This window comes from Sorex araneus, chromosome 1, assembly GCF_027595985.1.
Source record: "Sorex araneus isolate mSorAra2 chromosome 1, mSorAra2.pri, whole genome shotgun sequence".
Classification (NCBI taxonomy): domain Eukaryota; kingdom Metazoa; phylum Chordata; class Mammalia; order Eulipotyphla; family Soricidae; genus Sorex; species Sorex araneus.
In genome coordinates, this window is record NC_073302.1 from 363,824,687 (window position 1) to 363,851,813 (window position 27,127).

Sequence of the window (27,127 nt, forward strand, 5' to 3'; positions counted from 1 at the left end):
TTATGAGAACTTTCACCCCTCTTGGGCCTACAGATCCTGCAATGTTCCCGACACCCCCCAACCCCCTCAACCTCCCAATCCCCAAAATGAAATAGAAATTCTCTGGAACTCCAGTCTCGGGGAGGAAGAAAAGAAAAAAACAACTTTATCTCTTACTTGCTTTTGTTTGGGGATTGGGGGTGTTAAATTTGATCTTTATTTAAGTCGTGACCTCTCTTGGGTAGAAACTTGAGCATTTAGCATATGCAAAGTCATCAGGAGAAATGAAGTAAAAGTGAGGAAGGACCAGGTTACACCGAAAGGAACACAAGGGAAAAGAGAAGAAATTTCAGTGCCATAGAACAATGGGCAGGGCATTGCACTCAGCCAACTCAAGTTCACTCCGTGGCATCCACATAGTCCTCTAAGCCCACCAGGAGTGCCCCTGAGCCAGGAATAAGCACAAAGCACCGCCGGGTATGGCCCAATAACAGCAGAGAGAACAGAAGCATTTTCGAGCAAATACTCTGCAAGGAGAAAGCCATGTGTGTGAGCTGGGCAGGGAGGGTCCTTCCAACAGAGAAGGCCCCTGGGGACCTGGTCTGGCATGGAGCCCTTGTGTGGCATTGGGGTATGACGCCTGGACAGCAAACCTTGACTTTATTTTTGCCCAATTCCCAAAGGGTTTGCTGGCCAACACGCAGAACTCTCTAGACGAATATTTTCTTGTGGCCCACTCCTTCGATAGGTGAAAATGATTTCGTCCAAGTCATTCCAGGAAACATTTACAACCACCTACCTCTGTCAAACCCATGAAGCTGAGAGGAAAAGAGCTACTAATTCCCCTGGCTTTCAGCACCCGGACCCTGATATTTGGCGGAGCACTTCATCCCTTTGCCCCATTCCAGTTCAGACCATCGTATCTTTGCATGCCCATGGAAAGAGCTAGAGTCGCTGAGGGAGGGGGCTGGGGAGGGGGAGTATTTACAAAGGAAACCGCCAAAGGCTGGTTGGTATTTCCGTTTCTCAGGAAGCCTCAGCCCTCACAGAGAAAGCTGTGGGCAGCCTTCATTTTTTTTGTTTCCTTATTACCTGGAGTTGATTTTTCATGCTCACACCCTTGTTCCCCTTTCCTGTCCTTGTTTTGACAGGGAGGAAAATAAACAGAGCGGGTGATAAGGCTGAGGGCAGAGACGCACCGGCCCTCGCCTGATGGCCTCACGCTAGCCTCCCCTTGGAGACGGGAACTGGTTATGTAGGGATTTCTAGGGGAACCGGCCCCAGGAGCAATTTCACCAAAGAGCGATCCTCTTGTCTAGACCGTGCAAATCTGTCCACATCATCACAAGCTGGGATTTCCACGCTACAGAGCAGCAATAGAAAAAACTGTCTCTTGTCTTGAAGGACTTGCCATTTAGAGCATTCACTGTGGCACCCCCCCCCTACCAGTTCCACCCTCTCCAATAGGAGTCAGCGGGACTCTCGGGGACCTCGTCATCCAAGACACCCACCTTGTGATGTGTGCCTTAGTGCCATCTTCACAGCCTTGCCCCCTTGCCTTTTGTTTGTGTGTGTGTTTGGAGGGTTTGTTTGATTGATTGATTGTTTGGGGGGCTGCACCCAACAGTGCTCAAGGCTTACTCTTGACTCCGTGCTCAGGGACCACTCATGGCAGTCCTGGGAAGCCACATGCACTGCCAGGAGTCAAACTGGGATCTCCCATTTGCAAAAAAAAAAAAAAAAAAGAAAAGTATTGTTATACTATCTTCTGGCTCTCACCCCCCAACCCTGTTCCACTGGCCTTTTAAACACAGGCATTTTATCTGTACGATTCATTTTTGAGAGGGATCCAACTATTTCACTTGCTGAAGTTAATTATTCATTAGTGAGATAAAAGCAGTTTAGTACTTGACATTTTAAGAAACTAGGTTGGCAGAACTTATCCAGAGAGGGATGAGTAGGAGCCAGACTTGGAATCCTGTACACGGTCCACTCAGGGGCTTTTGCAAGGTGGTGTTGCAAGGGGTTGCTGGTCAAGGGAGGAGATTGGAAACTAGCAGCTGGTGGCCTCCAGCGGCGGGGACGGGCACTCACAGTTCCTCATCATGGTCTCCTCAGAGTCTGGGGAAATCACAGGTGACCAGAGTCTGTTGAAGCAGATTCCCTGTGGAGGAGAGCTAGTCAGGAGATTCCGTTCGTGGAATCATAGTTACTGATTTGTGGGACGAAATGTCTACGGTTGCAGAGTGGCCTCCTGCCACTGTCACCTTCATCCCATCTAGGCATGGAAAATTTTATTTGGCTTCTGGGGTGATGCCAGAGACCAAGAACAACAGTGTCCAAGTGGGGCCAGTAGAATATGTGGGTGCTTTGCTAGCTAAGCACATCCTTCCCGGGCCCTTTTCACATAGGCCTGGAAAGCTGAAGAGTCAGGGCCAGCCTTGGCTCACCCAAGTGTGGACTTGGGTGGGGGCCACATCTGAGTAGGGCTGGGGGCCACATCTGAGCCCAGATCCACCTTTCTTCCAAGCACACTTGCTTGCTGTCCTCTGTGACCACTGGAAATAGGAACTAGGAAATGTGATGCATATGTGCTCAGCACCTCCAGTGCGTCTAGGATTGTTTTCCAGGTAGAACTTGGGGAGGTATACTTGCAAATCCACAGAATGATGGGTGCTGTCTGTGTGCTGACAGCCTGTGCAGGGAGAGAAGACACAACCTGTGTTCTTCAGGAACCCAGGGGGTGTGTGTGTGTGTGTGTGTGTGTGTGTGTGTGTGTGTGTGTGTGTGTGTGTGTGTGTGTGTGTGAGAGAGAGAGAGAGAGAGAGAGAGAGAAAGAGAGACAGAGACAGAGAGAGAGAAACAGAAAGGCAGAGAGAGAGAGAGAGCAGTAATTATGAAATCTGTACAGGATGGGGCCTGGAGTGACAGCATAGGGGGTAGGGTGTTTGCCTTGCACTCGGCCGACCCGGGTTCGATTCCCAGCATCCCATATGGTCCCTCAAGCACCACCAGGAGTAATTCCTGAGTTCATGAGCCAGAAGTAACCCCTGTGCATCACTGGGTGTGACCCAAAAAGCAAAAAAAAAATTTTTTTTAATAAAAAATAAATCTGTACCGGATGTCACGTTCCCTGAGACAAACTCAACATATACACAGAAGGAGATACCTGGCCCAGCATGGATGTGGGGAGTCCCAGGAGACTTCTTGGAACCAAAGGTGTCGTCACTGAGAGCTAACAATAAGTACATCTTAGGGGACTGGAGCAATAGGACAGCGGGTAGGGCGTTTGCCTTGCACGCTCGACCCGGGTTCAATTCCCAGCATCCCATATGGTCCCCTGAGCACCGCCAGGGATAATTCCTGAGTGCAGAGCCAGAAGTAACCCCTGTGTATCGCCAGGTGTGACACCAAAAAAAAAAAAAAAAAAAAGTACATCTTAGATGAAGAGAAAGTTGTGAGAGACTGGCTGGTCCAGATAGATGGGAAGGGAGAATTAAACCCAAAGAGCTAAGGTGTGTAGTTTTCCTTAGTATGATGAGAAGCCGTTGGAATATTTAAACAACAATGCCATGAGTTTTGAGGGTTTTCTTTGCATTCCTACTAAGATGTACTGAGATACAACACTGTAATTTTTTGTTTGTTTTGTTTTGTTGCTGTTGTTTATTTTGTATTTGGGGCCACACTCACTGATCTGCATTCAGGGATTACTCCTGGTGATACTCAGAGATCCATTTGGGAAGCTGGAGATCCAAATAGGGTGGCCACGTGCAAGGCAAGCACCCTACCCACTGTTTTAGCATTCTAGCCCCACAACAATATGTAATTTAAGATGTGCAGTAAGTTCATTTAGTACGCTTAGAAGTTCTGACATGATTGCCACTGTAGCATTAACTGTCATCTCACTAGAGTGACCGTTTCCTTTCGATGTGAGCATTATTCTGAGTGATAAATAAATGTTGGAAGGTGGTAAAAATGAGGGGAGGGGGATGTAGTAGCCTTTAAAGCTGACCAGGGGAAAAGCACAATGATAGGACAAAGATCCTAGGGTGGGGAGATGAACACTGAGGATGTTTTGGAGGCACAGCCTTAAGTAGTTGGGGAAGAGGAGAGAGAAATGACTCCCATATTCTTTGCCAGAGCAGTTAAGTGGACGTTAGTACCATGTCCTGAACTCGAGGAAATAATTCATGGTTAAGGGTCAATGCCTAATCAAGGAATTTCTTTTCGAAGCAGACATGGTCCTAAACCACCTATATCTCTGTCATGGAATGTACTGCAGTTCAGCAGAGCCCAAACTCATTCCATATTAAAAATATGGGTTCCAGGACCCACCTCAGATCTGGTGAGTCCAATTCCAGGGGTAGACCCAGGAATCCCGCCCAGGTTTATGGAGCCAGGACTTGGCACCTTTGCTCCCTGGGTGCTGGGCGAGTTCCTGCCAGACACAGCCTGGCATCCCTTACGCCATTGCCCTCATTCACCACTGCCCCTCGACCCACTTGCAGTTGTCCCGGATAAGTCATCCCGAAAGAAACAAAAAGGTTTGCCGACGTCCCTGAATCCGGATTCTGCTCTTTGATGTCTTCCCCTCAATGCCAGGCTTATCTGCGCGTGGGGAACCAGGAAAGAATGGCGTTTTCCTCAGGACAGGCGTGTTCCTGTTGAGCCGTGTTTCTCATGGGGATCTAAGGCTCAGATGTCTGTTGGAATGATCTGATGCTCGTAAACTGGCAGATTGGGTCTGGGAATCGCAGGAGCCTCCGCTTTCTGGGAGATTTATGCTCCTTCCTGCTTGCAGGGAGGCCAGGAATAACCCCGGGCCTCCAGCAGCACTTCTGGGTTTTGTGCTGAGAGGGCGCTCAGGGGAGGAGCGTGGTTCTGCCCAGCGCGGCTATGGAAGGAAACTGTACCAGCTTGTTTTCAGGAACCTTGTGTTCTGAGGACGGACCGTGCCTGCCCTTCCGTCTCTCCCCGAGGGCTCCCCCAGCCCCCTCCCTCATATAGGGAATGGCTGGCACTCTGGGAACGCGCCTGGACACCCCCAGGCAGAGACACACACTTCAGGCAGGAAAGGCTGGGCTGAGCTTCCATACGTTTATTTACACGACACTAAGTTTTAAGATTCCTTCACAAAACAATTGATGAGTAGCCAGCGATGCCTTGTCGGCCCAACCAAGAAAAAGGTCAAATTAAGATGGCCAGTCCAGGGGCTGGAGCGATAGCACAGCGGGTAGGGCATTTGCCTTGCATGCGGCCGACCCTGGTTCGATTCCCAGCATCCCATATGGTCCCCTGAGCACTGCCAGGAGTAATTCCTGAGTGCAGAGCCAGGAGTAACCCCTGAGCATCGCCGGGTGTGACACCCCCTCCCAAAACTAAAAGATGGCCTGTCTAGTTCGAACCCATACCAAGCACAGCAGTGTGACTAAGGAGCAGCTTTCGGGGATGCAGGTGAGCATGCTTGCTTCCACGTGATGACTGCAGCAAAGTCTCCGCTCCTCCGTGAGCAGCACGTCAGGCAGGAATTTCCATCGCAGCTCTCCAGAGGGGACAGAGCCGAGCAACTGTCCCGTGCCGACCACTCCGAGGCCCCACACAGCATTTCTCAGCCTTTCACCCGGTATGCCCCTTCCAATGTTGTTTCCATCCAGCCATCCTCCATCCTCCCTACTGGCGCACCCCCAAGTCTTGTGCCACTGTTCTCCCCAACAATTTTCACCTATGGCCCCCGTCAGATCCCAGTTTGTCCCCTGATCCTCCCACCACCCCCACAGTTGAGAAACACTGCTCTTAAAAATGCCTTTAAAAAATGCCACATGCCTATTCTAAAAGGTTCCCTCTCCCTCGGGATGGAGCAGTAGTACAGAGGTAGGACACTTGCCTCGCATGTAGCCGGCCAGGTTCCATCCCTGGCGTCCCATAAGGTCCCTACCCAAGCACCTCCAGGAGTGATCCCTGAGCACAGAGCCAGGATAACCCCTGAGCACTGGCGGGTGGGACCCAACAACAAACAAACAAAACCTAAAAGCGTCTCTTCCTTCAAGGAGATGAAAATGAATCTCTATGGGCTGGAGTGATAGTACAGTGGGTAGGGCATTTGCCTTGCACGCAGCCAACCTGGGTTCGATCCCCAGCATCCCATATAGTCCCCAGGCACCACCAGGAGTAATTCCTGAGTGCAGAGCCAGGAGTAACCCCTCAGCATCATTGGGTGTGACTCCAAAAACAAATAAAAATAATAATAATACAAAAGAATCTCCACACACAGAAAACCAGTGATAAAAATCAAGTTCCGGGGGCTGGAGTGATAGCACAGCGGGTAGGACATTTGCCTTGCACTCGGCCAACCCTGGTTCAATTCCCAGCATCCCATATGGTCTCCTGAGCACCGCCAAGGGTGATTCCTGAGTGTAAAGTCAGGAGTAACCCCTGTGCATCGCCGGGTGTGACCCAAAAAGCAAAAAAATAAATAAATAAATAAATAAATAAAAAATCAAGTTCCTATGAGACTCTAACTCTAAGAGCCCGAGAATGGATCAAAGGAAGAAACCCCCACTCCCAGTTGGGAGAAATTCAGCCAAAACTTTAGTGCCGGGAAAGTTAGCATTCAAGAGAGCTTTTCAGCAATAGTCCCAGGAATGGCGGGTGTTGTGTTATATACTCCAAGCCCTAATGCCAAAATCCTAATCAGCTGGCATGAAGGTGGCTGGGGCCCACCATGATGAGTTCACATCATGTATTGCATTCATGAAGTGCACAGGTGGCAAAGAAAACCTTTGGTGTTAGGCTAAGGAGGTTGAGTTTAACCAAGTTGGCAGCGAATAGCTATTTTTGGCTTTTATTTTGTCTGCCACATCCAGCAGTGCTCAGAACCTACTCCCAACTCTGTGCTCAGAGGTCACTTCTGACTGGCAGGGCTCGGGAAACCATAAGGAGTGCCAGAGATTGAGCCCAGTTTGGCTACAAACTGGGTAGGTGCAGCTGTACCTGCTGCACTGTCGCACCAGCCCCAAGGAGCCATTTTTGCTGAGGTGTCATTCGGATGCTTACAGATGATCCGTATTATGGAATGAAGCTGTGTGTGTGTGTGTGTGTGTGTGTGTGTGTGTGTTTGTGTGTGTGCACGTGCACACGCGCAATAGAGGGTGGAAGCAAAACTGAAGAGTAGAAAGACTGAGGTTATTTCACTGACCAGGTCAAAAGCATGAAGACTATTGTGTCAGAATTAGACCCGAGTTTCTTGATAAAGTTTTAGTGTTTGGAACTGACCTAATGTGAAGGTTTTTCGGCAGTGATGTGTGCAACACACAAATTCTCCCGGTTAGTAGAAACCTGCCCCTTTGCTCAATAGAAGTAAACCTTTTAGACGTTGGAATGTTTATGTTCAGCCCAAAATGTCTCTGGTTTTTTACACAGCTGTAAAGCGCATTTAACTCCCAAATATAAAACACTTCTTGACTACTGTTTCATAGCTTCATAAAACGAGGGGCCCGATGGCGTAGGAGCTCTCTGTTGTCATCCCCTATCTTTCTACGCAAATCTGTTTCCTGATATTGTTATTTCAGTGGAAAAGAAGCTCAACCCAAGGTAAACTACCTTCTTTTTTGTTTTTTTTTTTACAAGCATCCCTAAGAAGAAAGCCTCAAAGACGATAAGGAAGGAGCCTCCTCATTTATATTTTTAACCCAAGAGTACAGTTCTAACTAGCAGGGAAGCAAACTCACTTTAATTATGAATGTTTTTCATTGTGGTTGTGAGTGTAAGTCAGTAACAGATGTTCATTTTCCCCAGCTCAACTGTTTTTAATTCTTTCTTGAACACAGAGAGAGAAATCTTTAAACGTTTGCCAAAGTTCAATTAACATCCCGGGCTGAAGGTGGAAAATGCCCCACTTTGTTTGCTCCCAGCCACATACCTGCTTTTGGCTGCCTTGGCCACCGAGCACGGGGGAAAGGTTCCAGCTGGCAAAGGTTTTATTACCACAAAGTTAATGTGCAGAAAAAGCCTTCGGCGGGAGGAGTCTGTTGGACTTTTTCATATATTTATTTATTTACACTTTTTCAGTTTTACATAAAATTGCACTGTAAAACACGGCCGCTTAATTGCAGGAAACCAGTGCATTTTGTTGTTGTTGTTCTGCGAATGGTTAAGAGCATGTGTTCTGTGCAGAAGGAGTTGTAGAAGGCTTATGTAAGAATATGTTTACAGCCAAGGTGGTGACACGGGGTGTATCGCATTTTCCCCGTGCCCTGTGGAACAGAAGACTTGGTGATTGGGGCAGTGGAGGGATTGTTCACGCAAGAGCGCCAAAGACTTGCAGACACCCCAGTGGGCAGTCGTGAGCCTCAACACAGTAACATAACAGCTTGCTCCAGCACCTCCACAGGATTTCAGACAGTTTCCAAAGTGGGATCTGAGACTCATCTGTCCTTGACAAGAGTGTTGGTGTTACTCATTCCCTGTCTAACTGCAGACTCCACAAACTTCTAAGACCCTGCCACTTACCCCCAAAGACCATCTCACTGGCATTTGCAGGGTACTTTTCTAAACTTCCACTGTTCGGAAAAATAGAATGGCAAAAAACCTTTCTCTTGGGTGCCAACACTTGGAAAATTAAGCCTCAGAAGTCATCCGAGCCAGCCATTTACAAATGCAAACTGTGCAAGTTGCATGAGCTTTGACGACAATGCCCATTCCAGAGGTTTCTGTGGCCTCCCCAAAGGTTTGCGGGATATCTGTTCATTAATCCTCATTTGGGCGACTGGAAAAGACTTCTTTTATAGTCTGTGACACATGGATTATCCCATTAGGAAATCTGTAGATGACATATGACTTACGGGACTTGCAAAGGATCATTGGTTTGTCTTTGGATAAAAAGAGCCATTTAATTTACAGAGCAAAATAAATACAGGGGAAGAAATGGTAAATGTGGGCTGAAAAATGGGAGGTGGGTAGAGGGTCGTAATAATCGCATTACAAACATCACAAGCCCTTGGCAGGCCCAACTGACTTTCCTTCTCCAAGGTCGACCTCGATGCCTCCGGCCGAGATTGATTTGAAAAATGAACCATTTGGATTTAGTGCTGACACAAATCAAACCCACACCTTGTCGGGAGGGGGGTAGTGCCATAAAGTTGCTCTGTGATGTGTGTGGACTTAGAATGGAAAATTCTTGCCTTCATTTTTCTCTCCGGACCCTACCTCCCATTTTGGCTATAGAGGGAAAGTCTCAGAGACAGAAGTGTTTGAATCTTTTCATTCATGCACCTGAGTCCTGGCACAGGGCTCAGGGTTGGGGACACACAGGGGCGATGAGGAGGACCAAAGAAGCAATGGCTGACTTAGCTGCAGGTTTAAAAATAACCACCTCATTGGGCCAGAAAATCCAGTGGGTAGGGTATTTGCTTTGCACAAGGCCAACCTGGGTTCTATTTCCAATATCCCATATGATCCCCTGAGTACCAATAGTAGCCCCAAAACCGAAGGAAGGAAGAAAGGAAAGAAGGAAGGGGGGCTGGAGTGATAGCACAGCGGGTAGGGGTTTGCCTTGCACGCAGCCGACCCGGGTTTGATTCCCAGAATCATATATGGTCCCCCGAGCACTACCAGGAGTAATTCCTGAGTGCAGAGCCAGGAGTAACCCTTGAGCATCGCTGGGTGTGACCCAAAAAGCAAAAATTTAAAAAAAGGAAGGAAGGAAGGAAGGAAGGAAGGAAGGAAGGAAGGAAGGAAGGAAGGAAGGAAGGAAGGAAGGAAGGAAGGAAGGAAAGAAGGAAGGAAGGAAGGAAGGAAGGAAGGAAGGAAGGAAGGAAGGAAGGAAGGAAGGAAGGAAGGAAAAGGAAGGGAGGGAGGAAGGAAGGAAGGAAGGAAGGAAGGAAGGAAGGAAGGAAGGAAGGAAGGAAGGAAGACAATAGGAGGGATTTGTTTGTAAGCTGTTAAGTAATATACAAATATAAATTATCTGGGGCTAGAGAGACGGTACAGTGGATAGGTTGCACATGGCCTGGGTTCGATTCCCAACACCAGATGTGGTCCCCCAAGCACCACCAGGAGTAATTCCTAAGTGCAGAGCCAGTGGTAACCTTTGAGCATCACCAGGTGTCCCCCCCCATTAACTAAATAAATAAATGAGGGTTGCGTTCCCAGCTCACATTCTGAAGTGGTGACAGGCAGCTCGTGTGTGTCCAGTAGGCCCGGAGGACTGAGCATGTTCACAAAGCAGCTCCTGAGAATGAGTTTTCAGCAGCCCCAGGTGCTCCCTGACTGCCTGAGGAAGCGACTGACTGGACAGGGGACAGTGCCGGGGTCCTGCATCCCAGACTGTATGGTGCCCAGTGCTTTGTGAGTGTGTGACCAGGGATGGGTCACTGCTCAGACTCGCGGTCCTCTGGAATAGAGGAACTTAGAGGAGAAGCCCCAAGGTCCTGCTCAGCCTTGAAGTTTTGGATTATGACCTTCCCCGGACTTTGTAGATAGATCACGCTGGGGTGTTTTGAGTCTGCAGAAAGAACGTACTGCCAGGGACTCCATGGCATAAAGCGAAGCATAAGCCAGAGGTCATGGCTGCGGGATGGCCCAGGGGGTTAGACAGCACATGCTTTGCATGAGGGAGCGCCGGGAACGACCGCCAGCACTGCATGGTGGCCCGAGCACCAACAGTGACCCGCCGCCCCGCTCCATGCCTGAATCTCAGACTGCTCTTGCTTGGTTCTCAGCCTCCAGTCGTGTCTGAGCAGAACCCCCGAGTCCTGCTCCCTCGCCCCAGGCAGCCCACGCACCCTTGAGCAGCGTCATTCAGCAGAGTGCAGTGTGTTGATAGCACGTGGAGAAGGGGTGGCTGCCGCCGAGCGGGGCTCTCGCACCCAGGGACAGCCGAGTCGGGAGCCCTGGTTGGCTGAAGGGGGGCCGCGGAAGAGGGAAGCTCGCATCACCTCTGTTTTGAGTGAAGAAGAACTGCGTGGGGGCTGTGCGCACTACCTGCGGCTAGCCTGCTACGTCGGGGTCCCTGGGAGGCACCGTTCTCGTCTTCGGGGGTGATGATCATGCTTTAAGGAGGGTGAAGTCGGAGTCAGGGGCCAGAGGGTGGTTTGTGGCCTGGGGCAGAACTCTGGAATCAGCATGTGTGACCTCCAGCTCCCTCAAGCCATGCCCTGTGTTTGCCAGGAGAAGGCTGAGCTGCGGGGCGAGAGTCCAGGGGGCCTCAGGCCCGGCCCCCATCTTCTTGTCCGTGACAGGGTGGGCGAGCGAGGAGGGCCCGAGTGTAAGCGTGCTGGGGTGGAGGTAGAACAGGGTGCTGTGAGCGCCCAGGGGCGGTCCCAGGGGGACCCCAGCCTGGAGCAGGACATGACCTCGGAATGCTGAGGGACAGGGAATTGGCCAAACGTGGTCCCCTGCGCTACCCCTGGGGCTCGTTCTCTGTCTCTGACCTTTAAGAAGTGCCTCTGGGCCACAGTCACCCTCCTCGCTGACTAATTTCCTAACTCACCAAAGAAACTTGAGCTCAGCCAAAGAAACTGCTAACAGATGATGCGAGTCCGTGGGGCAGGCGCTGGTTGAAGCCCTGTCTTTTAATTAACTCATTTCATCCACTCAGGAGGGTTCTGTGGCCAGAGAAGAAAGGGACAGTGCCAGCTGCAGTAGCCTGAGGGGTGAGTCAGGCAGAGAGGTTGGAGGGGCTGGTGTGGGGAGCCAGGCCCCAGGCCAGAGATCTGCACCGTCACTGCTGAAGAAGCAGTGGAAGTGATTGTTGGGGGTCTCTGGATGGCCACACAGCGGCCATGGCCTTCCTAAGCCCGCCCCCCTGGGGACCCCAGTTGCTAGAGAAAAGAGAGTCAGACAGCTGAGTCTTTATGCATATAAATTTTACTTTACTTCTTTTTATTTTTCTTACTTTTTGGGTCACACGCAGCAATGCACAGGGGTTACTCCTGGCTCTGCACTCAGGAGTTACTCCTGGAGGTGCTCGGGGGAAACCATATCGGATGCTGGGAATCAAACCCAAGCCGGCCGCTTGCAAGGCAAACGCCCTACCCGCTGTGCTATCGCTCCAGCCTCCAGCATATAAATTTTAAAATGATCTTTTTTTATTGCCATGTTGTCGCCCGTGCAGTTTCTCCTGGCTGCCTTAGTCAAGATTTGCCACCCCATAATGTGGCCCCCGCCTCAGCCGCGGCCCCTGTGGTGGCCTGAGCTGCGTAAAAGTGCCACCGCTGGTGCCTTCAGGAAGCTGCCCCATTCGGAAGCCAAACGGCCTTCTTAAAAATTAGAAGTGCTTTCATAAAGCTCATTTTTCATGCGTCACGGGCTGCAGCCCTCAGCTTTTACGGGAGATGGAGGTGGTCGCTGTGAACTCTTGGTGACTCTGCCTCGGTCCCCCAGAGAAGCAACCAACTCCAGTGGCGCATTTTCACGCCGGCTGTCGTGTCTGCAAAGAGACAATTACTCTGGTGCAGGCAGAACTGGGTCCCAGGCAGACCCTAATTCTTTCTCCTCTTGCTTATTGCACCATTCTGCATCCCTGGCCCCTCGTTCATCATCCCCGCCTGTCCCTGAGCAGGCGTTCCCCGATGGAAAGGAGAAGCACCCCCAGGCTCCAGCCCGGGTCCGTGCCTCCAGACTGTGAAAAAAGGCCACGCTCACTCCCAAAGCAACAGCAGGGCACGGCATTCCCGTGTGCTGGGGAGCTGCCCCGTGTGCCCGCTGCTCACCTCGAGGCCACAGTCTGGGGCTCCAGGACTGCAGACAGACTCGTGAGTCTCAGCCCGCCAACCTCACGTCAGCACAGCCCTGTTTGGAGTCAGCACTGGATGGACCAGTTGGTCCATCATAAATGCTGCATGTCAGTCGTTTTTGTCATGCTTGAGAGAAAGGGGACTGTGCGGGTGATTTCTCAGGTTTGTGTGGAGCTTTGAGTGTGTAAGTATCACATGATTTGGGGCTGTGGGGCTATTCCTGACATTGTGCTCAGGAGAGACCCCTTGTAGTGCTCAGGGGAACCTATGTGGTGCCCGGGATTCGAACCAGGGTCATGTCAACACCACTTCCACCAGGAAGGCAAGGCCAGTGCTTCCCCCGCCCTGTACTATCTCTCCAGTTCTAGGAGTTTCAGTTACTTATTAAAATAACGCCAGTCAGAGCTAGTACAGCGCCCAGTCATGTGCCATGGTGGAATTCCCTCATGTTTTGTGCCCTCAACCATCCCATCTGAGAGGCCCGGTTCTATTGTTTGTTTTTGGTTTTGTTTTTTAAGTTTTGGGGTCATGCCCCAGTGATGTTCAGGGATTATTCCTAGTTCTGTATTCAGGAATTACACCTGGCGAGCTGGGGAACCATATGGGATGCCGGGGATCGAAGCTAGGTCAGCCGCATGCAAGGCAAATGTCCTCCCTGCTCTGCTATTGCTCCAGCCCTGCGTGGTTTGTTTTTGCGGTGTTGAGGGTTGAAATCAGGGGCTCACATATGCAAAGGGACGGCTCCTGGCTAATTTCCACTTCACAGTTGATGTGAAAGAACTGGGGGGGCGGGGCTGGAATGTGTAGGGCGTTTGCCTTGCATGCAACCAACCCAGGTTCGAGCCCCAGCATCCCATATGGACCCCTGAGCACCTCCAGAAATAATTGCCAGGAGCAATCCCTGTGCTTTGCTGGGTGTGACCCCAAAAAAAGCAAAAAAAAAAAAAGAAGTGGGGAGGAGCGAGTGAATCTGAGGTGGTGGAGGGCGAGATCGGGCCAGACCCCCTGCCCTCAGCCTCTTCGCAGCCCGGAACTCCCCACCTCAGTTCATGCCTTTCACGTCAGCATGAAACAGCCTGGATGCCACTGGAAACCCCAGCAGGCGTCCCAGTGCGTCCTGTGTGCGCTTCTCTCCTTGTGCAGAGATTTGTGACCCACGCTCAGGCTGGGCCCAGCAGAGGCCACTGCAGGAAGGAAGAAGCACGAGCCTTGCTTAGTGGATTTTTTTCTCTGGTGGGTGTCCTGGCACTTTCAACAGGATGGAGGCGGGGGTCTGCCTGCCACCCCAGCGTGCCTCTACCTCCTCTGAGCTTGACTCCGGCTCCTGCCACGGAAGGTAGTAAATCCTCTAGGGGCACAGCATCCCCCAACACACATACACACCCACACCCACACACACCCCAGTTTGCTGGCCGGCCTGCCTCAGCCATCCATACTGTTCCACAGCCTGAGTTGGGGCAAGACCCAGGGGCCCCCCGAGACTAGGTTCATTTACCATCAGGGTTCTCAGTGGCCTGTGACTGTTCCTCGGATCCCGGGTCCCCTCAGAGAACTGATCCTGGGAACGTGGAAGAGACAGTGACTCAACCAGGTCCACTGGGGAGAAGAGGAGGAAGATGAGAAAGGCTCTGAGATCCCTGAGCCAGGAGGAAGCCCTGACCCCCCAAAATAAAATTTCAGGGCCAGAGATAGTGCAGAGGTTGGGCACACGCCTGGCACGCGGCTCACCTGAGCTCCCTCCTGCCCCTCAGAGTCCCCCAGGCATCGCCGGGGGTAAAGGGAAAGGCCCTGGCACGGCGGAATCCCAGCAGCCTCTCATCTATTTGCTTCTGTGCTGAACCTACGGCTGGTTGGCCGAGAATGTCCAGGGGAGACACTGGGCCTCGTGAGCACCGCCTGGGAGGGCCCTCCCTGCAGCATCTAACAAACCAGACGGAGCTCACAAATGAACGCACCGGAGGCAAGGCCGGCTCAGACCTGCCCACAGCTGCTTCCGACTCGTCTCTCGGGATTTCCACCCTTGGCGTTGACCTTCCTGGGATCACAAGGACACAGGCACTGGCCTCTGTCAGGAGAATCCCGGGGTGCTGGTCACTGTCTCTTGGTCAGACCAGCCCGAACACTTCCTGGATTTCTCCACTAATGGGAAGCTGCTTCTCTTGAAGTTATCACCGAACAGTAGGAAGAGCTTCCCATGAGGCTCTTAGAGAAAGAGAGAGGGGGAGGGGCCCTCCCTCCCTCAGCTCCCCAGGGCACCCACTTATGCCCCTCTTGCCCGGGTTCTAAGCACCACGCCTCCCCAGACAGGGCTTTGCTTTTGTGGACATTCAGCTTCTGGTATCTACCAACACCTGGTTCCGCAAGACAAGGATTTTCATTTTTTACAAGGCACACGCCCCTACCTCCTCACAGAATTTCACTCTGATGTTCGATTTCCTTACATTCCTTGTTTGCGCTGCTGTGACACAGGGCCGTGGAGTAAACTGTGATCATATCCTTTTTGTGCTTGCTATTGTCGTTACTCCTGGTGGAGTGCCGGGGATGGAACGTGGGTCAGCCACGGGCAAGGCCAGCAGCCCTATACCTCTTTGCTTTGGCTCCTTCACAACTTATTTCAAGACTCCAGATCAACATTTCTTACTCTGGTGTGTGCAGAGCAGGGGGCCTGTGTTTGTTGAGTGAATAAACAATAGGACGCACATCCTAGGCTTCAGTGCAACACATTCCACAGCCTCCACCCGCTATGCACTTCTGAAAGTAAATAGAAATTGAAGCACTTGTTTGATTCAGTGCTAAATTGTTAAACTTATACATTTTGTTTCTTTCTTTGGGGGCCACATCCAGTGGTGCTCAGGGCTTATTCCTGGTGCTGCACGTAGGGGTCACTCCTGGTGGGGCTCAGGAGAACATCGAGGTGTATAGAATCGAACCTAGGTTTGGACCAGTGCGAGGCAAGCCCCTTCTCTGCTCCAGCCCCTACACCTGTAAATTGATTCAACAAATACTTGTAAGTATTCTGGTACAAATACATAAATGTAAATTTTTTAATCAAATGTTTAGTAATGATTTTAATAGTGATTCTGAAGAGTCAGATTCTGTAGGTTCCACTAGAATGATCTAAACTTTGTGATTTAAAATACCTTAAAACAGCAGCTGGAGAGATAGTGCAGTGGGTAGGGAACTTCCCTTGGGTTGTCACTAGCCAGCCCTGGGTTTGATCTCTGGCACCACACAGGATGCCAGGGTGGATCTTAGCCCCACAAGGAGTGATTCCTGAGTGCAGCACCAGGAGTAACCCCCAAACTCCACCAGGTGTGGCCCAAAAACCAAATAAATAAGGTGGCAAGTGGGATTTCTCATGTGGGAGATTGCTTAGGAGCTGGAGATCCAGGAACAATGCCATAATTTTGGGAAAGAGGGGGAGACATATTCCTGGGAAAGATGGAGGGGCAGAAACAAGGATGTGAAGAACTTTTGAGGTGCAGTACCAGCCCCGCAGAATCATTACTGCACCTTTCATCACAATCATACCCTTCAGATTCCTTGAGACTGTTGTTGCTTCAGTTCATATAAACTGGGTCAGTACCAATTAGAGCTAATTTATAATGATAAATCCATACGACACAAAAGCATCTCTCTGCTAATGTATTTGCTAGAATTTGACACCCCGGGAGAGTTTTAATTTGCTGTCACTGCAGTTACCACTTTTGCATGAATATTAATGGGGTGCATTATAAGAAAAACGTGGCGTATTGAATTTCTGGAAAAGGTTGACTTATTTTAATCCATCTGTATGTCATTGTCTTGTGTTTATGAATACAGAGGAAGAGAATCGCGTAGGTCTCACATGCAAAGCAGCCATCTGCAGAGCTGAGGGCAGCCGGGCAGAGGTCTGCGGAGAGACACAGAGATCTTGTGGGAGGCAGAGGAGCTTGGCCGGGGCATAAAGTGGGGCCTTCAGGTGGAAACGTGGGTCCATGCTCAGCAGCACCCAGTGGCCTTGCTGCTTCTTATTTGTGTGTATATTTTTTTTTATTGAATCACTGTAGATAGACCCTTACAAAGCTGCTCATGATTAGGTTAGAGTTATACTATGTCCCAACACTCATTCCCTCCGCCAGACTATGTTTCTCACCACAGTGTCCCCAGTTTCCCTCCCATCACACCCCTAACACCATCCCCCCAGCCTGCCTCTATGGCAGACCCCCCTCCCTCTCTCTCTCTCTCTCTCTCTCTCTCTCTCTCTCTCTCTCTCTCTCTCTCTCTCTCTCTCTCTCTCTCTCTCTCTCTCTCTCTCTCTCTCTCTCTCTCTCTCTCTCTCTCTCTCTCTCTCTCTCTCTCTCCCTCCCTCCCTTCTTCCCTCCCTCCATCCCTTTTGGGCATTGTGGTTTGCAAATACACATACTGAAAGGTTATCAAAAATATCCCTTTACCTAATTCTAACCCTCAGATCCTGTCCAGCATGATCATTCCCAGCCATTATTGTCATCCTGCTCCCTTCTCTATCCTACGTACCCTCCACCCACCCCCCCACGCACTTGTGGTTGATTCCAACCACTGGCCAGTCCTCCTAGCCTTGCTTCTTGCTTCATGAAGCCAACTTGCTAGTCAGCCCCTTTGCTGAGCTGTCACCCAGGAGACTTGCTCCCGCCGTTCTCTCTCACCAGGGCATCCTAGTAGCTAGATTTTCCTCCTATGGAAACGTTGAAGTCTTGGGGTCCCCTCTAGGGCCACTCACCTCACACTCCCTTCCACCCCACCGCGGGGCCCACACTGCAGTGGTGAGGGGAGATGGAGCTTGAAAGCCACCCCAGAAAGATGAGCAGTGGCCGGCTCTTACACGTGGCCAGGCAAGGTCACATTGACCTTCCTGTAGAATTCAAGCACGGGGAACATACTTTTTAAGTGAATAATGTGCTTTCATTGTTGTTTTGTTTGATTGGGTTGTTTTTTGTTTTTGCTTTGGGGGCCACACCCAGTGGTGCTCTGGGCTAACTCCTGGCTCCATGCTCAGCAACCACTCCTGGTGGGTTCCGGGCACCGTGTGTGGTGCTGGGGCTCAATTCTAGGCCGGCCACGTGCAACACAAGTGCCTTTCCTGCTGTGCGATCACTCTGACTCCCGACGTGAATAATATGCGAGAAGCGCTGTTAAGTGCTGGGCAGTAAGCAGGGAACTGGCCCTTGGTGGTGGTGGGGGGGGTGTCTCTGCACCCTCTGTGCTCTTTCACCTGTGACCTCCGCTGCCAGCTCTTGGGGTCCCAGAATTTGCTTTCTGTGCCACAAATTTACTTGAGCTCAGACTTTGGAACCAGAGACCCGGTCCAGTCTGCCTGTTCCCGTCCCCCCAGGTGACCCACGTGCCTCTTTTTCCTCCTGAACCCCATCTCTCCCCGACTGGGGTGACAAATGGACAGAGGCACCCACACCTCCGCGGCAGAGGCAGCGCTCACTCTCTCTGGGCCCCCAGACACACTCATGCAGCAAAACGTGCTTGTTCTCTGGCAGTTCCCATTTTTATTTTAAAAAGGAATCCACGGGGCCGAGAGAGAATACGGCAGCTGAGTTCTCGCCTTGCACACAGCTGACCTGGATTCAATTCCTGGCACTACATTGGGTCTCGAGAGCACTGCTAGGAGTGAGCCCTGCGTCCAGAAATCCAGGAAGCTGTAGAGAGACGGGTGCTGAGGCACTTACCTTGCATGCGACCGACCCCCGCTTGATACCAGGCACCGCAGAGGGGCCCCTGAACCTCCCCAGAAGTGATTTCTGAGCACTGTGCTGCTAGGTGTGACCCCAGCTTTAGGGGCATGAAGACAGTAGGGGGGTATGAACTTCAGAAACCTGCAGTGTTCTGGCTGTAGAATTGGGGCTCCATGTCACTGCGACACGGGACAGGAGACAGCATGGAGAGCACAGGCCAGGAGCATTCGCCTTGCATGCAGCTGACTGACCTTCAGCTCCCAGCACGGTCAGGAGTTACTGTTGAATCCCTGAGCACCACCAGGAGTGGCCCATCCCCCAATGTAATTAATATCATTTAATATAATATGTGCATATATATAAGAATGGTAGTACTTAATATTTTTTGAGGACTTAACTCTTTGCAGGGTCTCCTGCACTAGGAATGCTAATGCCATTCTAATGCTCAAAGGGCAAGAAGAAATCGTGCCCATTTCACAGAAGAGAAAGTGGAGGCCAGGCAGCTTGATTATTTAACCGGCCTGCCTAGCCCGGAGAATGCCATGTGTTGACATCTTTGTTATGGGGCAGAATCGAGTCTCATCAGCAGATCCTTCTGGGGCCCCATTCAACAGAGACCATTAGTGCCATGGGTCTGTGGGCTCCGATGCCCAGTAACAGAGCTGCCTTTTACAGTCAGAGGGCTCCTCCTGGGGTGATAAACCACCCCCGACTGCCCCACTAGGGGCTGCCTGGCGCATGGTTTCCGGGCAACTGTGCCCCCTTCATCAGTCACCTTTTGATCCAGTGGGGTTTTGAAGTTTTATCTTCTGCTGGGCTTCATTAAGCCGCAGTGGGCCTCACTCCCACCCCTCACCCCCAACCCTCAGTTGTAAATGCTGCAGGGTTCTTGGTATTCAGGTTAACAAATTAGCCCAATTAGATGGGTAAATTAGTCATTCTAACTTTCAAGTCCTGCTGGAGGAGCTTTGCAAAATAGCACTTTATAGTTTTCTAACAAGCAATTTAAAGGACACCAGCATGTGGCATTTGTTTAAGAGGAAAATGTCCCGAACAATGCCCTACTTAGAAGCAGATTGGAGCTCTGCTCTCAGGCACCGTCTCCCGGCACTTCCAAACCAGGGCTCTGGCTCCTGGCAGGCACAGCCAAGAACTGTGGGGTGCCTTGAAAAACCCCGGGGGTGCGCCTGAAGTGTGCTGCGTGCCTCTGGCCCGAGGCTCTTTCAGGCCTGCTGCTCTAGACGAGTGGTTGATGGTGAAGATCGCCAACTGGAAGAGGTGGAGAGGGTGCCTTCACTGCCCCAGCCACTGGGAGAGAGCGGTGGCCCTCCCCGCCTTCTGATTGGAGGGGCACTGGCAACAGAGCCCAGGACCTCATCCATGCAAAGCCACATCCCTAGTCCTGAATGTAATGCCCACGCCCCCCACCCCCCAAAGATAGGACAGTGGGTAAGGTGCTTAATTTGCACGTGACCAAGCCAGATTCAATTCCCAGCATCCCATATGGTCCTCTGAGCATCACCAGGGGTGATTCCGGAGCACAGAGCCAGGAGTAAGCCTCGAGCACTGCTGGGGATGGCCAAAAATCCAATAACAACTACAAAAATAATAATAATAATAATAATAGTGATGTCACTTAGATGCTGCTTGACAGTGTGAAAGCTCCCGTGTGGGTGTGGGAGGTTGCCCCAGCCCAGCCCATATTCTTGAGACTTACTGAGCTGGGGTGGCTGGGTGGGGGTCGGGGGAGGGGTCGCTAACGTGCTGGAACCTCAGAGGCTCACAGGCCACCTGAAGTTCCTTCCTTCCCTGATCCTTTTTACCGTTAACCTCCGAGGCTGGCGTCCCTGTGCCCGCCTCATCTGGCTCTTCAAACAATCTTATTAATGCCTATTAAAATGAAACCCAATAAAAGTGCCAATATTGGGTGTTGAAATAATTGATGGAGCCGAGTGAGGCCCAGGGAGCGCCCGGGCCGGCTCCTGATGCAATTTAGCCTCACACCTGGGGGATGAATTTCACAACTGTAATTGCTACCATATAATTCTTCGTAATGTTGTGCTATAATTCCTATTTATTCCACCGGGCTTGTAAATGCATTAGGACTTGTCAACATATTATTTTACACTGTTTATGATCAGTAGAATTATGTCCTTCAGGGTTGTATTGTGTTAAAGCTCAAGATAAATGCCTTTGGGCCTCATTAAAGACAAAATCCTGAGACAAAAAGGGGCTGTTGGCTGCAGTGTCTTCTCGTCCTGAGCAAGCCGAAATCCGGGATCGATTTTAGAATTGTTCTCTTAACCCTGGGGGAAGACCGGAGACCCACTCTGTCATCTGGGCTGTGGGGGTAGGAAACCCCCCCGAGGAAGGGAGGTATGGCCGGATGGATGGTGGGTGCGGTGCCTGGAGACGGGGGTGTGATGGCATTGCTCTTCCTCATGCCCAGCCTACTTTCTGGGGCAGTTTCCTCTGGATGTTTCTGTCCTGCTGCCCCCCCCCCAGGACCACCTCCGTTTAGGTCTGATTTAAGTCTCCCGGCTCACCCCCAAAGAGAAAGCTCTGAAATGAATAGCAGTTGGTATAAATGTAACCCCATTCCCTTGGACTTTTGTGCATTCCGTAAAAGCTTTTTGTGCTTTGCATAAAAGCACAGGACAGGAGCCCGTACCTTGGAATGTGAGGCCTTGGCAAGTGAAGTGTTGGAACATGAGGCATTGGAACGCCTGTTGGAATGCCTGGTGCGTGCGTGCGTGAGCACTGAGGTCGAGACTCTCCGTAGCAATGACCTTCCTTTGGCCCCAGAGCCTTCCCGGCACCCTCAGCGGCCGGACAGCCCTGCCCAGCACCAGCTTCGAGTAGTTCTTGCTCACTTTGTAGGCACAAGAGGTCGGGGGACCCTCATCCTCTCCCAGGCTGGGCTGGCAGCTCCTGTTGCCGGTCTGCCCTGGGACCCAGGTGCCTCCACAGTGCCACTGGGCCTGGCCTCACCCTCCCCCACGCCGACCCTCGGTGCTGTGCTCTGGCCCCGCAGGCAGTGAGTACGATGAGGAGGAGGTGGATTACGAGGAGTCAGACAGCGATGAGTCGTGGACCACGGAGAGCGCCATCAGCTCGGAAGCCATCCTCAGCTCCATGTGCATGAACGGTGGGGAGGAGAAGCCCTTCGCCTGCCCGGTGCCTGGATGTAAGAAGAGATACAAGGTAAAGGGGCTCCCGGCCCCTACGGGAGGTGCATGGCTGGTGTGGGGTCCTCACAGACACACACGGGGACCTGGGGTGCCTCCGGCCGCCTGTGACCCAGGTTCCTGGAGGGAGGGGGACGGTCCTCTTTACTGACCTGTGTGGGCTATGGATAAAAAGGGCCATATCTTTGGGCCTCCACAAATCCATGTCACATCCGGGGTGTGTCAGAGCAGCAAATGTGGCACTCCTTAGCTGCCAATCACTTCCCAGGGACCGGCCCGCCAGGTGGACACTTCGTAAGTCTGACACAACGCAGTGGGCCACAGAGCAAAATGGGGGTTCATCATCCAGCTGCAGAAGTTCGCCCCGGGCCCCTCAGGCCTGGGCGATGGAGAGGGGAGGGACGGGGCTTTGCTGTTCGCACACCAAACCCAGCGTGGCCTGCTACAGCCCCTTCACGGGAGGCCCAGGTCCGGGGCTGGGGTCCAGGGTCTGGGGGGTACTGGGCAGCAGGGGAGGGGGGGAGCATACGTTTCTATGAAGAAAACCCAAACAGAACAAGGTGCGGATCACACACAGCATTCAAGTGTGGTCCAGACAGGGGGTGCTGTAAGCAGTCAGCCTGCAACTGAAGGACTTCAGTCTCCACCGCTGAGGTCTGGAGCCACCGCACAGCAGGGAGGACACCTGGCCTTGCACACGGCCGACCTGGGCTCAATCCCTGTACCCCAGAGAGTCCCCAGAGCCCCCCCAGGAGCCAGCCCCGAGCCCAGAGTCAGGAGTGAGCCCTGAGCACCGCTGGGTGTGGCCTCCCCCCAAAAGCGAAACTAGAGTGGAAATAAAAAAATCCACAGGTGAGAGAGAAAAGGTCAACACATCCGGTCGCATTTGGTGATACGCTGATTTACCCCTAGCTCAGCAGGTGGACTGTTTTAAAGGCTTGGGACCTGTGTGGAGAGCATCAGCGCTTCTCACAGCTGCTCCTCCAGGCTCTGAACACCATCAGCCGTGGTGCAGTCCTTTTTGTATACCTGCTGCAGACAGGAAGCTACAGAGCGGGTGGCTGGCCAGGTAAGCGGCCCGAGATCTCACCGAGACTTGCCAGTGGGATTTCCCCAAGTGGGCCGGGAGTAGCCTCAGGTGCAGTGGTGGCCAGGGAGGGGGACAAGCTCTGTTCCCGACTTCCACAGGACACTGAGAGATTTTATTCTGACAAGAGGGCAGTCGGCTAAGTAAGTCGGGGCCACCTCAGGGATTCCTGCCTCAGCAGCTCTGCTGGCCTTTGCCCCTCCGGGCCTCCGTGTGCTACAAATCAGGTCTTGCAGGATTGTTTCTCAGGGAGAGAGCCACGGGCTGCTGGGTGCCTCCCGCCTACTTCCCACTCTGGGCAAGACCCGAGTCCTGGCCAGGGCCCTCTCTGTGACAGAGCTGGAGATGGAGGCCCTTTCCACAGGCCGCAAAGGACGAAGCCTTCTCTCCTGCTCCCACCCCCACTGCTTCTCCCTGCATTTGTTTCCTGCTACTCTTACTCTGACCCGTGGGTTTTCCTATTTCCTGGGCTTCCAGCACTTCCGTCACGCAACTGAGTCACAGGTGGTAGTTTTCGCTTGTCCCCTTTTCTCTAAGGCCCAGGGAAAACTGTCCCTTCAGTACCACAGGGGCCCTGCGTGGCGGGAGGTGGCCTCAGTTTCCACCAGCGAAGTGTGACCTGTCATTGCCTAAGCCAGAACGCTGTCATGAAACAAGGGACAGGAGCACCCACAGAGTCGCTTCTCCTAAGTGTCATGGCTCTGGGGCTTCCCTGCTGCTGGGGGGTAAGGAACAAGGTGGCAGGCCAAGGGAGAGAGCTTTACTAGCAACAGGCCAGCAGGGGGGGAGGTGGCGAGGGTTCATGTCCTCAAAGCAGCCGCCTTGTCCGCATGGTCTTAAAAGGGCCCTTCAACCTGCCTTTCTCCCTCCTTCCTCCTCTCCAATCTCTTCCTCTCCTCTCCAATCTGTCTCCACTCTCCTCTTCCCCTCCTTCTCTGCCCCAACCCCCAAGGGTCCCAGTAGAGCCCTGGTGGGTGCAGGACTGACACAACCTTTCTGGCTATCACCTTGGCTATAAATAATTGGAACTTTAAAAAAATAACTCATATTCTTCAGTTCCCTCTTCCTCCTAGTGATGTACCCTAAGCATGTCATCAGAGATGCATGCAGTATTCCTGGGATATGCATCACGGAGAAGTTAACGGAGACTAGGAAAATTCTGAGTTTCCAACAGTAGGGGGCGCTGCAAGAGGCATCTGCCATTAGCGTCCTACTTTCAGAATAGACTTGATGGAGTGATCCAGTCCCAAGGAAATTACTATGCTCAAGTAGCACCTGTCATGCATTCCATCAGTTACTCAACGCCAACGCCCTGGAAGCCTGTTTTCTTGCCATTTTAGTTGGCATAAGCAGTAGCAATTTGTTAAAATTCTTCAGAGTGAGTCTAGGCATGGAGTCTCACACACAGATTATGCTCGTAAACGAGCAAAAACAATGCACAGAAATCCAGACAGCAGGGGCTGGAGCAATAGCACAGCGGGTAGGGCGTTTGCCTTGCACGCGGCTGACCCAAGTTCGATTCCCAGCACTCCATATGGTCCCCTGAGCACCGCCAGGGGTAATTCCTGAGTGCAGAGCCAGGAGTGGCCCCTGTGCATCGCCGGGTGTGACCCAAAAAGGAAAAAAAAGAAACCCAGACAGCAGGTCAAAGAGGTAGTATAGCAGACAGGGAGCTAGCCTTGCATACAGCTCACCCAGGTTCGATCCCTGGCATCGATATGGTCCCCCAAGCCACTATTGCCCCAGGGTTTCTATATATTCGTTGGCCATCCGGAGAATATTTATATGCTCATTAACACTCTTCAGAGCAGGGAAGAAAGTTGAAAGGAAGCAAAGTACCAAGAAGAGGGAGGGAACTGTGCTTGTCGAGAGCCAGTCTTACTATCTTACAGAACGCTGGAAGTCGGGATTTTCACTTTCAGAAAGTTCAGCCTGATTCGAAATGTCCCTTGAGTTAGCCATGGTGCAGGGGCTAGTCTGCACAGTCCATGAGGACCACGCCTGGAGTCCCCACAAAGTCTTCTTGGTAAACAGCTGCCAGCGAGGTGCTGCAGTGCCCACCCGCACCAAAGCTGCCCTCGTCTGCCAGATGTGATGAGTCTATCTAATGGGCGGTTTGTCTTCTTCACAGAATGTGAATGGCATCAAGTACCACGCTAAGAATGGTCACAGAACACAGATTCGTGTCCGCAAACCATTCAAATGTCGGTGTGGGAAGAGTTACAAGACAGCTCAGGGCCTGCGGCACCATACAATCAATTTCCATCCCCCGGTGTCGGCTGAGATTATCAGGAAGATGCAGCAATAACATGCTGGTCATAACTGTGCCAAGAAATCCTCACCAGCAGTTGCTGATTTTGAAAACAGCCACCTTTTTTCAGGGGAAGCATTCAGCAACCCTTTAAAGAATTAAATGCATGCTTTAAATTTTTTCTGTAATTTTGGAATGATGTCTCTTTGTAGAGTTAATGATTTTGTACATTTGCACATGTAATCATCATACCCATTTTCATTACTTTGATATAAGGTGCTAAACAAACAACAAACAAAAAAGGCTCTAGGTTCTTCAGCACATTTCCCCCAAAATAAAATAAAATTGAGGGCATGTTGCATATTGTTTAGTTGTATTGCATTGATATCAACTTGGGGGGGAGGAGGGGCTGGCACTGAAGTTTTCTTTCAAAGATTGTAATGTGATTGAAGTATTCAACACATCAACTCACTCTGTTCAAAACCAAAATACCTTCATTATCAAACTGGTTACCATGCCTTACATAATGGAGTTAGTATTTGTGAGTAGAGAGACTTTAGGTAATGGAAATATAAATAAGAATGTTTAACATAATATGCTAAAAGTATTTTCATATTTAAATAACATACATAAAGGTGTGCTTTCTGTGTTTTATATTATTATCTTGCAGCAAATCTTTTTGCCCTTTAAGAAAAACCTGAAAACCTTGCCATCTGACTTACCAATTGTTTTAGTGTTAAAAGTGGCATTTTTGTACACAAAATAGTCTATTCAGTTCGCTCATTCATAAGTTCGTTGAGTGCCTGCTGGGTGCAAGTTTTCTGCCTACTGATATTTACGGACCAAGAAACCAGTTTGATGAAATACCTTTCCCTGAAATCTGTTCGGAAACACTTTGAAATACTTAAGTGCAAATTTGTGTGTGTGAAATTTAGTTCCCTTCATCTTTAGGTGAAGTTTTAAAGCACTTTGTAGTTCTCTATTGCCAACAGATTTAATGTTTTGTGTGTTGCCAATTCTTGCAACCACTGCCCTAAAAACCTCCAGGGTTGCAAATCAGAATTAAAATTCCAAGCACATTGTATTCGGGAACATTTTTGTTAAGACCCCTATTGCCTCTTCATGCTGTGTTTTTCAACTTTTTTAAAGGCACTTTCCTCACTACATCGTAGATGTCTGTATTCCCACTGGAATGTCTGTTTAGCTTTATAAAACATTTTGCTGAAATATGAAATTGAGCCTTATTGACAATTAAGTGCTTCTTGCAGTCGGTGGTCAAAGAGTGACTGATAGATGACCCGAGAGTAACCACGTCTGGACCATTCCTGAAGTTTTCTCACCGATACCATCATGCCTTGAGTGTTCTTTTCTCCCAAGTGCTATTCCTTAAACATGAGTTTACCAATTGCCGAATTATGCAATAAAAATTGCTTTGAGATGACTAACTGCCCACAAAACTGGTGAAGGCAAATGTGAACTGCTTATAAAATCGCTTTCTTTCCATGTTCCCATTTTACAAACATCCTACAGCTGGGAAGCACGTGTCCCCTCCTCAGTTTTTAAGACATTTTGAAAGGAAGACAATTCTGTTAGCCAAATGGGTAGCTTCTATATCTTGAGTTGTGAATCCCTCATAATGAGAGATATCAAGTATTTATTAAAGACACTGCCCTCAAAAATGTCCTCTGATCTGGGAAGAATCGTCTTGGTCCTGAATACATATTTAAAAGGGAGATCCAGACACGAGAAGTAACTAGTTGGTGCATAAGAAGGCCCTACTTGGCTATTTCATATCTACCTACAATTGACCAAAACTTTTTTAGGCCAGCAATTATTATTTAGCTTTGCTCCTTCTAGTGCAAGAAACTGCAGGCTGGATCAGTAGTTCAACAGCTAAACAAACAGTCATGAAATAGTCATGTGCATGTTAAATTTCTTTAAACTATAAAACAAATTCCAATTTCTATTTACTTATTCATTGTGACAGTATTAATAACTAAACAGGTAAGGATGGGAATATTTTGTTATACCGTGTATAGTGAATGTATTGTACTGTGTCTGTGAAAACTGTGCTTTAAATTATATTTTCATATGTTCTGTTGGGGACAGAGCACGTTAAGTTGAAAGCGACAGAGGTTTGTTTTAGAACTGAAGACAAATTAATGAATCAAAATTCCTGTCAAGAA

General features: G+C 50.6%; 1 protein-coding gene across 2 annotated transcripts in view; it reads left to right on the plus strand.

Moving 5' to 3' along the window:
- JAZF1 (JAZF zinc finger 1) overlaps positions 1 to 27,047 on the plus strand; it is a 343,194-nt gene extending 316,147 nt beyond the window's left edge. Inside the window, exons 4-6 of one of the 2 annotated variants that reach the window (XM_055125799.1) lie at positions 21,450 to 21,619; positions 22,516 to 22,672; positions 24,822 to 24,990. In XM_055125799.1, the coding sequence (XP_054981774.1) occupies positions 21,450 to 21,619; positions 22,516 to 22,672; positions 24,822 to 24,850 (356 nt within the window). In that variant the 3' untranslated portion in view covers positions 24,851 to 24,990. Of the gene's footprint in view, positions 1 to 21,449; positions 21,620 to 22,515; positions 22,673 to 24,821 lie in introns of both variants that reach the window. The other variant, XM_055125809.1, reaches the window with a different exon arrangement.
- Positions 27,048 to 27,127: the final 80 nt, after the last annotated feature.